The following is a 10,971-nucleotide window of genomic DNA, read 5'->3' on the forward strand; positions in this document are numbered from 1 at the left end:
TTGTCAATGCATTTTAAAAGAAATAAAAAAAACGTGTATAAATATTTAATTTTTATTAAATATGTGATTGAGTATAATTTTTATTTGAAATATTTTTTAAAAAATAAATAATGATATGATTTTTTTTCTTAAATTTAATATATGGTGACTTGATTTATTTGTGAAATTAAGTTAAAATTTGCGCTTTGCAAAAACGTAAATTTAAGCGTGTATTGCAAAACAATATTTGATACTTTAAAGAATACTTTTTATCTATTTTCAAAGTGTTGTTAAAAAATTTTTATGGAATGTTTAAATTTGATCTAACATAACTTTATTTTTTATAGATTTCAAATGTAGATGAAGGAATTTTAAGAATTTTTGAGAAAAATTCCTTACTTGCTTGAAAAGCTTGTTTTAAAAAACATATTTTGTTGAAAAACTTTTATGGGGTGTCTAAACTTGACCCAATAAAATTTTGTTACTTATAAATCTCAAGTGTAGGTTAAAACTTGATCTAACATAACTTTGTTTTTTATAGATTTCAAATGTAGATGAAGGAAGCTTGAGAATTTTTGAGAAAAATTCCTTACCTGCTTGAAAAGCTTGTTTTAAAAAAGATATTTTGTTGAAAAACTTTTATGGGATGTCTAAGCTTGACCCAATAAAATTTTATTATTTATAAATTTCAAGTGTAGGTTAAAAAGACTTGAGAGCTTTTAAGATAGTTTTATTGCATGAAAAACTTGTGTTGAAGAAAAAAATTGTATCTCAAAGAATTTTTTTTGTTCAGGATGGGACTCTCTATTTATAAAGATATGTTGGGGCTCTTAATTTTTTTTTTTCTAATTTCACATAATATTATTTTAATAGTTGGGTTTTTATTGATAAGAACTTGCATTTATGATAATATATCTTAAATATCTCATCTCATGTATCAATCTTTCTTTGACCAAGAAATATATGAAGGCTCATTTATTTTTCATATCGTTTATTCTTATTTTATTTTATTATTTTATGTAAAAAATAAAATAAAAATAACACATGACAATTTTTTATTGGTAGAATACTTTTGTTTTTATAGATTTTTAGGACATATCAGGTTTAATAAGTATGTTTTATTTTAATCAACCAATAAAAAAATTAGCAGTGATAATGAATGTACATATTGGAAAAAGAAAAACACTATGTTAACATGAAAAAAAAACTTTAAAAGTATGTAATTGGATAAAAAATAGACAAAAATCTTCTCAAGTTAGCTCAATAAAGTGTGAGGTTATGAAAATATGATAACTTTATATTTTTTTTATGAAAATCACAAACCCATGATTCAAAAAAAAACAAAAAACTAATGCAAAAAAGATGAAAAAAACACATTAAGAAAAAAAAAGAACATCAATCTACATCAACTTTTCAAATTTATAACTTGGTCATCAGAACATAAATATCATACATGAAAAAACAACAAAAATCAATTCCTAAAAAATAAAAATAGAAGGATGAATTACCACTATTATCATTATTAATATTATTATTATTATTACCGCTGTTATTATTATTATTATTATAAACTATCACTGTCATTATCACTATTTTTTTACTAGCATTAGCAATATTATTAGTTTCGTGCTCCTTGTTCTTGTTCTTTTTATTATTATTACTTGTGGTGGGATCTAAAATAAAAAATTAAAAATTAAAAATATAATGGTGAAAATAAAAATAAAAAAAATAACAATAAAAGCAACATTTAGGCACCATATGTACATTTCTATGAAATAGAAAGAAAGAAAAAATAACTCGGGTTATAGTCTCGACCAAGTTTAACATGTATGTTTTAATTTAATGAGATGATAAAAAAAAAATTAGCAACAATGGTAAATGGACAAACTTTTTTTAAAAAAAAATAACACAATAACCTAAGAAAATAAACTTTTGAAAGTATGTAACTAGTTAAAAACAGAGAAAAAAACTCGAATGGAGTCAAACTGAGACCACATGATAAATATATAACCTGGATAATAAGGGATGAGCCAACTTGGATTAACTTGCAAAACCCATGGTCGAGGTTATGAGATCAGGTTAACCTCGCATTTAACTTCTCTAACCCTTAACCCGAGTTATTAAACCTGAAGCTCCATACATGAAAAAAAATGAGAAATCCAATCCCTAGCAAATCAATTGTTAAGGATGAAATTGAAAAAAAATCAATTACATGAAAGAATCTAAATTATAAAAAAAACAATTAAAAAAATAAGGGTAAAAATCAGAATAAAAATAAAGTAGATGGCAAGAATAAATTTTTGATTAGAGGGTTAAATTGAAAAGAAAAAAATCACTTAAATGATAAAAAAAAATGAGATTCAAATTAAAAAAAAAAACATAAATCTAAACTGAAAGATGAAATTGAAAACCATCAAAACATTGATAAAAGGCCAAAGAAAAAAATAGAAATAAAAAATATTATATATGACAAATTGGAACTGGAGTATTAAATTAAACAAAATAAAACTTTAACAAACAATCCAAGATAAAAAATTAAATCAAAATAAAAATAACTAAATTTTAAAAACCAAAAACAATGATGGTTGATCTATGTATTTTAAGGCAGGAGAGAGAAAAAAAAAAAAGGTTGGTCAACAAGAAATCAGCTAACCCTTATCAAGACATGATTTCATGAGAGGAAGCTATATTTTTCAGGATAAAAAAGAAAAAAAATATCAACTAATAATTAATTAATAAACCTTCATCAACACATTATCTTATAAGAGGAAAGGAATAGGAGTAAGAATTAAATAAAATAATAGAAAAGCACTTTTCATTATTAAAAAATGTCACATGTGCTAATAACTTTTAAATTTATATAATATTTAATAAATGTAAAAGAAATCTAATACAAATACCCTGACAATTAAGAAAAAAAACTAGTAACAAAATCTAAATACTTTTGACCTTATGTTATAATGTCTTTTTATTCTAATGACATTTTTTTTATTTTAATATACATAAATAAATGAAAAGATCTCTATACCCTTTCCTACCAATGTTAATTTTTTTTTAACTTGGAGGTAATTAGGTTATTTTATTGTATAAAAAATATAAAAAAAAATGCAACTACTCCCTTGAATAATTATTTATTGATTAATGCACAACATAAAAGACTAAAATATTCCTAATTTAAAGGTAAGGGTTTTTTTTTTTTTTCTATTGGAGGGACATCAATGTCATTTTATTATCACGGTGGATAGTAAAATGCATCAATGGCCAGTGTTCTTGTCTTTATATATATATATATATATATATATATATAATGATACAAGATTATATTACATGAGTAACCCATTGATTAAATAATAAAAGAATAATTCTTTCCAACGTTTTTTTTTGTACTAAAAATATTAAATTATATTAATCATAAGATAATTGGCATGAGTTATCATGTGGCACTAATTTTATTTTATTTTTAATTAATCATACTTGAATGATTTAATTTAAAACCTAAATGAATTTGATGTTTGATTCACTGATTCACCGGTTGATAAGACCAGCACACGTTGTTGTTAAACCAAGCACCTTCACTTTTCCATCAAAATCCAATCGGATAAAATTTACTTTTCCTTTTTTGCACCTCAATATCCTTTTTAATATCAAGTTTGAAACACTGACAAGATGAAAATTTGCCATAAACTCACTAGGCAAAAAGGTAATTCTCCTAAACACAAAAAAAAAAAAAAAACCCTTACCCGAGAGATCCAGTTCTCACAGACGCCGTCTAAACAAATCCCTCAGCCATAACGTAATATCCTAACGGATATTCACAAAAACGTTACCCGCGTTTTTCAATTCCACTCTCTCACTCTCACTCCTCCCAAATCCCCAATCCAATTCCCAATTCCATAAAAAAATCAAATCCCCAGAATTCAAATCCCAAATTCCCTCCCTCCAAATTTCTTGTACTATCATATATGGCAGCACTTTCTGCTAATGCCACTCCTATTCTTACTACCAACACTTCAATTCCTCCTTCGTGGATCCCCGAAGACGACCTCTTGTTAAAAAACGCTGTGGAGGTAATTTCATTTCTCTCATTTTGGATTTCTTCATTTTCCAGTCCTCAATTCTACACCAAACCCTAGCTTTCGAAAAAAATATTTTAATTCTCTGTGCTGTTGGTGTTCTATTGATTAAAGGCAGGTGCATCGTTGGAAGCCCTAGCGAAAGGAGCAGTGAGATTTTCGAGGAAATTTAGTGTGCGTGAATTGAGGGATCGGTGGCATTCTTTGCTGTATGATAATGAGGTATCCACCGAAGCATCTAGTAGAATGGTAGAGTTAGAACTTTCTAATTTTTCATACTCAAAAGTAAGTAGTGGTAGTAATGGCAACAGTAAATTTGGTTTTGTTGTGAAAGAAAGTGATCCTGTTAAGAGAAAATTCGAATGTGTTAGGCAGTTGTATTATGCAATGAGGAAGAAAATGCGGAAGCATGGTGATGGTTTTGGTTTTCTTGGTTCGCTGGATGGCGGTGGTTGTGAAGGGAATGGTGGGTTTGGAGAGGATGATCGAGTGCATTTTGGATTTTCTGGGGGGGATGAAGGTGGGGTGGGGGATGTGCAGTTCGAGAGGGAAAATGTGAGAAAGGATGTGCAGGATATCGGAGATGGGTTGGTTGAGTTACGAGATTCTGAGAGAGGTGAGGAAGCTGGGCCATGTGGTGCCCCGGAAAGAGATGTGTTGATTCAGGTGGAGTCGTCTCTAGTGCCAAGGGTGCCGTTGTGGAAAACGATGGAAGATGTTTCGGCACCTGAAATGCCAGTTAGTGTGAGTGTTGAAGGTAAAGGTAATAGTGGAGAGGGAATGCTGGTAGACAATGATGTTGTCGATGGGAATAAAGTAAGTTTGGCAGGAGTGGGTGTCAACTATTCAGGAGTAACTTTCCAAGAGGAACCTATTGTTGATGCACTTGATAGGTCAACTGCAATTTCAGAATCTGATTTTCCATATATTTCAGACTCGCTCTTGAACTTTCCTAATGAGGATGCACCACTTTTTATGGATGTTGATGGGAAAGATGCGATAGATAAATCTTGTTACGATAGTGTTACTACGCTTTTGGTGAGTTCTACTGTTGATGTTCAGGGTGATGTGCCTAATGTTAAAGCTTCAGAGATATTAGCATCAGATACAAGCCTTGGAATTCCTGATAGTGCATGCCCTGCAGAGTTAGAGGTTATTCCAGAGGAGTCGTATTCTGTTGGTGGCAATCAGGATAGTAATTTTGTGTTAGAAATGAGTGCGCCATCATCTACATCAGCATCAAATATTTTGTCTGCTGAAGAAAATGATGGAGAGATGGAGTGCGTTCTAAACATGGAAGACTTTGAGATCCCATGCAATGATGATGTATTCCTAGCTAAAACATTTTCTTCTCCCAAAATAGAGCAAACTTCTAAGAAGACTTCCTACCTGCCTTCCTCGAGTGTTAATCAAAAGGATTGCAAGCAAGAGCTAATCTTGCTGAAGAAAGAGGAAAATCCTGCTCAATTTCTTACTTCTCCACGGATGGTTGGGCAGGCTATGTTGCCAGTATCCAGTCCAAGACACCATCATGTTCTTTATGGAGCCAAATGTGAGCCTCCTGCTTTGATGTCTAGATCAGTTATCACAACCCATGCAGACCCAATTCAGTGCAGAGAAGCCCCGGGAACTCCTACTCCTACAGTTGGACTACTAAAGTCAGCGACATTACATGAAAATTTAAGTTTCCCTGTAAAAGCTGTTTCAGTACCCTCAACATCAAATCAGGAAGAAACTGGCAGTGATGATGATGTTCCTTGCTTTTCAGACATTGAAGCCATGGTAAATTAGTTAGATTTTGTTAATTGGTGACCCTCTCAGAATCTCTGCTTAAGTACATTTCCTAGATTGTTCTCTTATATATTTTTTTTTTGTTTCCTTCAGATACTTGAAATGGATCTATGCCCAGATGATTCAGATGCATTTATTAATCATGAAGGTAGGGGATTGATGTTTTGCTTCTTGCGTTACTTGATTGTGCAAACACATCCGACTTAAGGGTCACACACTTAGCTATATATATTTGCACACTACCCTCAAAATAACTTTTTAATTGCTGGTGGTAGTTGGCAAAAGTGGTGATCACTAATTAATTGAATTTGGTGACTAACATCAATTAACTGATAAAGGAGAAAGACATTTGATTCTTTAGACAAATAGTTGAAATAACTCCGCTATTTAATTGATTTTTCATGTAACCTGAGCTAATGTCTGTTAAATTGAACTGTCTAGTCTCAAGGTATCAGAATGAAGATGCTACGAGGACAATTATAAGGTTGGAACAGTGTGCTCGATCTTCTATGCAAAGAGCCCTTGCATCTCAAGGAGCACTTGCTATCTTGTATGGGCGCCATTTGAAGCATTATATAAAGGACACCAAGGCATGTTAAATTGATTTTTGACCTTTTATTTTTCAAAATAACATATCGGGGACTGATCATTTATCTACTTGTAGGATTGCTCTCTTGTTCTTATGAACCTCCTGTTTATGCGTAGGTTATGCTCGGCAGAGCAACAGATGATATGGATGTTGATATTGACTTGAAAAGAGAAGGGCCTGCCAACAAAATATCAAGACGTCAGGTGAGAGTTTTCTAAATTTCCTTTGTTTCAATTTTTTTTTCTAGATTTTGCATTTACAGCTGGTTGCCAGAGCTTGAGTTTATGTTGTTCCTTTTCACTTGACAAACCTCTCTTTAGTTTATGGATACAGACTTTTAGGAGTCTTAAATTTTTTATTTAGGTATCATGGTCTGTGACTGCTTGCATAAATGAGCATCACTATTCATTATAAAACTCAAGGGAACATGAAACCGAAGAGGACATAAAGAAGAGGACCAAAAACTGTAGCAATAAAGGAATAAAAAAAAATTTATTAGGGAAAATTTCTCTGTAGAATTGGATGTGTATCTCACCATCTTGAGGCTGGCCTAGGGACCCTGATCATTGTTTCTCTTACCTGAGGAGCTAGTTTACAATGAGAAGTATTTGCACTCTATTCAGATGTTTTTAATCTATATTCCTGTTCGGCAATGCCAGACATTTTATAAAACTTGAAGTAGATTGTTTCTCTCAATAAAATATTTGCTGCTTATATTAGTTCTCGTCAGACCCTCATTTTAGCTTCTTAAGATCCTCTGCTGCTCTGAGTTGCATGAAAGCATGACTGGTTGTCTCTCATTTGCTAGGCACTCATAACGATGGAAGGAGATGGTTCTTTCTTTTTAAGAAATCTTGGTAGGAGTCCGATATTTTTGAACGGCAAAGAACTCATGACTGGACAGAGTATGGGTCTGAGGTCAAATAGTTTGATTGAGGTATGCAGCTTCTGCAGTCTTCATAGTTTCCAAGTTTAAATCTATTTAGAGTAGTTTTACTGTCATTTATTTGCTCCACTGTATTTTCGCTGCTCTTCCATGCTGAACTATCGTATTTCTTGCCTTGGTTTGTTATTGCTTGCAAGAGGATTAATACAATTGAAATTGTTGGATCTGCAGATAAGGGAAATGGCATTTGTGTTCGAAGTGAATAACAAATCTGTGAGGCAGCATCTCGCGAATGCCAACAAGAACCACAAAGAAAACAATTTCAAATTTGAATGGTCAGAACAAGGGAATAACCACCGAGAAACTGATATCAAGTTAGAATGGTTTGAAGGGGTTCCGTGACTTGAGAAATGTCATCAGCAGGTTCGTTTCTCCTTTTTAAGCTTCCTAGGGCAGGGAAAAAAAGTTTCATAGTAGTTTCTTGCTAGCATTTGTAGTGTCCATGTATAGACAATGTTATGCGGTACAAATAATTTATAGATAATCTATGTTATGTATATGAATAATAGTGGATCCCAAAGGTGATAAATTAGAATAGCTGAATGGAAGTCATAGCTGGCAAGAACTGTTTTTTCTATCGTTCCCTTTTGGATGAAGAAGGTGTCAATTCAAAGCTGAATTGCTGATGCCAATGTGTCCTTGCTGTTACTTTTTTAGCCTGTGTATGTGTGCATCGTAAGTCTTCCATCTTTCATCATGATTTATAGCGCTCATCAACAGAATCATGAATGGAAGAGGGGTGGGGGGTGGTAGTTTGGGTAGCGGTTATCGGCAGTTTTCTTCTCACCGATGATGAGGAATTTTGATTGCTTAGAGGAAACATGGATAAGGTGATGATAAAGAGGTCTCCGTCGCGATAGGCATGGTTTTTATTGTGATGGTTTTGGTCGCCGTTATAAGCAAATCTTCTTCTCACCGGTGATAAGGAATTTTGATTAAATTTAGGACACATGGATAAGCACGGAGGTGATAATAACGAGGTTTCCATTACTACTTTCACTTGAAGCTGTACTCTTCACCCCAGTTAGTGGACCAGTCAGATGAAATTTGACTTTCACAAGATTTTTTTTTTAAAAAAAAAACTGAAGGTAATGGTGCATTCGTTGTTTCCCTGCCCACATTGCACGGGTACATTGTACCATGGATGAGAATAGTAAATTCATCATCTTGCTCTTGAAAAAAGAACGTGTAGGCTAGTGGTTTATAAGATTGTCTTTGTAAGTTGATCGTTCTGGCATTTTAAAATTGAATAGGGACAAGATGGAAATTTCACTCTTTTTCACAGTAAATTATATTGGTGCCCTTAAAAAGCCTAGAAAGTGTTAGGCTGTGATGGAGGGGTATTTTTGTTTGATTGTGTACGGTAAAATAACTTTATTATTCTTGGAATTAAAAAAAAAAAATTGAACTAACAATGGAGGTTACTTTTATCTTTTTATTTGTATAGGCACAATAGAAATATCTACTTACCCGTAGAGTTTATATTCTTAAGGCTAGGGTCCAAGGGTAGTTTAGTCACTAATTAATTTTATTTTATTTTGTTATTGTGTTGTGTATTTTGATCTCTTAAAAAATAAAAAAAATAAAAAAAACTCACTTGAAAATAAAAAAAGAAATAAAAAAAACTTACTTGAACAACAAGTGTGACTAATTTTAGTGGCTAAAAAGTTATTTTAGGGTGGCATTTATTTTGGCCTGTTTGTTGGCTGGAAATTAGGTTTTTTTAAAAAAATAAATTACTTTTTTATATTTGGTTGTGTAATGAAAAATTAGGTTGAAAAACAGTTTCTAGTATTTGGTTATGTCATAAAAAATAGATTGGAAAATAACTTATTAATATTTTATTTTTTTCAAGTTTATTAAAATAATAAGGAACAAATCTTACAAATTAAATAGTTGAATGAGAATGAAATTGAAAAAATATATAATTTCATAAATTATCTCAAATAAAATAAATAATAATCAAAATAATAGAGATCAAATTAAACAAAATAAAAAAAATAAAAGATGAAAAAATTAAAATAATAATAATCAACATTTCATAAATTATTTCAAATAAAATAAGTAATAATCAAAAGAGTTAACAATAAACTAAAATTGCTCAGTGTTTCACTATGCAAGTCCACAGTGAAATGTTGAGCAGTCTTCTTCTTTTCTTTTTCCTTTTTTTTTTGTTTTTTTTTTTGTTTTTTTTTCATTCTCTATGCCATTATGGGTTTTTTTTTTTTTGCTTTTTTCTTTGTGTATTTTTCTTTTAATGAATTTTTTTTGTTTAATTTAGTTTGTTAATATTAATTTTTTTATTTAGTTATCAAATTTTCATAACACGGATCCTGGGTTTGACGGGTTAACCTGATTTCACGAGTTAACCCAAATTTTTTTCTTTTTAATTAATGACATATACTAAAATTGTTTAATGTTTCACTATGCAGTCCACAGTGAAACGCTAAGCTGTTTTTTTTGTTTTTAATTTTTTTCTATTTTATTTATTTATTTATTTTGCTTTTTATGTCTTTATGGGTTTTTTTTGTGTTTTTTTTCTTTTAATGATTTTTTTTTAGTTTGTTAATGTTAATTTTTTTTTAGTTATCAGACTTTCATAACACATATCCTAGGTTTGACGAGTTAACTTGGATTTTTTTTTTTTGCTTTTTTTTAAAATTTGACGAGTTAACCCAGGATTTGTTTTTTGCTTTTTTTCTTTTTAATTAAATTTTTTTTATTTAGTTTAGTTTTTTAATGTTAATTTTTTTTTATTTAATTATGAGACTTTCATGACATGTATTCCGAGCTTGACAGGTTGACCCGTCAATTTTTTTTCTATTTAGTTATCAAACTTTCATGACGCAAATCTCAGGTTTGATGGGTTAATCTGGTTTAAAGGGTTAACTCAGTTAATTCAAATTTTTTTCTTCATTATTTTTTTCTTCCTGTTGGTTTTTTTTCTTTGTTTTTTTTAATTAATCTATTTAATTATCACACTTTCATGACACTATCTTGCAGTTAAACTCACTTAAACTTGAGTTATGTAAGTTTAATATTATTATTGATATTATAAATATTACTCTTGGGTCAAGTGTTGCAGCTAAACCAAAGGCTCGTGGACATATATTTGCAAAAAGACCCAATACTCTTAGATCTTAGTCTTTTTTGATATTTTTATATAAGAAAAAAAATTAACCCGTAGCGTGTGCTTTTATTTTTTTTCTCTCCTTTCCTTTTTAGGCCTTTTAGTGTGGATTACACAATATAGTTCACAGTGAAAAAGTTGATGCCTTTACTTGTTTTTTGTCTTTTTTTTTTAATTTAGCTTCTTAATATTAAATTTTTTCTATTTAATTATCAGATTTTCATGACATGGATTCCAGGTTTGACGGGTTAACCTAGTTTATTCAGATTTTTTTCTTTTTCTTCATTAGTTTTTTTTCTTCTTGTAGGTTTTTTTCTCTTTGCTTTTTTCTTTTTTATTAATTTTTTATTAATAATAAACCATTTTTCTATTTTGTTATGATTTTTTTTTCTTTTTAATTTTTATATTTGCCCCTTCAATACTTCAATTATCACACTTTCATGACACGAATTTCAGATTTGAT

At 30.4% G+C, this 10,971-nt stretch overlaps 1 protein-coding gene across 2 annotated transcripts; it reads left to right on the forward strand.

Annotated features, from left to right (window-relative positions):
* The first annotated feature begins 3,768 nt into the window (after positions 1-3,768).
* LOC105126663 (uncharacterized) lies at positions 3,769-8,034 on the forward strand. 2 transcript variants are annotated; one of them, XM_011027595.1, is made up of 8 exons: positions 3,769-4,046; positions 4,167-5,834; positions 5,937-5,991; positions 6,285-6,433; positions 6,549-6,635; positions 7,241-7,369; positions 7,550-7,656; positions 7,705-8,034. In XM_011027595.1, the coding sequence occupies exons 1-8, from the start codon at positions 3,942-3,944 to the stop codon at positions 7,718-7,720; spliced, it is 2,316 nt and encodes a 771-aa protein (XP_011025897.1). In that variant the 5' UTR covers positions 3,769-3,941; the 3' UTR covers positions 7,721-8,034. The 2 variants fall into 2 exon arrangements, with proteins under 2 accessions (XP_011025897.1, XP_011025895.1); XM_011027593.1 differs by having other exon boundaries at positions 3,770-4,046; positions 7,550-8,034.
* The last annotated feature ends 2,937 nt before the right edge of the window (positions 8,035-10,971 follow it).

The sequence above is a fragment of the Populus euphratica genome, unplaced genomic scaffold, assembly GCF_000495115.2.
Source record: "Populus euphratica unplaced genomic scaffold, PopEup_1.0 scaffold41.1, whole genome shotgun sequence".
In the NCBI taxonomy this organism is placed as follows: domain Eukaryota; kingdom Viridiplantae; phylum Streptophyta; class Magnoliopsida; order Malpighiales; family Salicaceae; genus Populus; species Populus euphratica.

Excerpts from the sequence above, each read along its gene's own strand:
- LOC105126663 (XM_011027593.1), top strand. The coding sequence starts at position 3,942 with ATGGCAGCACTTTCTGCTAATGCCACTCCTATTCTTACTACCAACACT. Across the intron at positions 6,636-7,240 it reads ACAAAATATCAAGACGTCAG|GCACTCATAACGATGGAAGG; the intron begins GTGAGAGTTTTC and ends CTCATTTGCTAG. Across the intron at positions 7,370-7,549 it reads GGTCAAATAGTTTGATTGAG|ATAAGGGAAATGGCATTTGT; the intron begins GTATGCAGCTTC and ends TTGGATCTGCAG.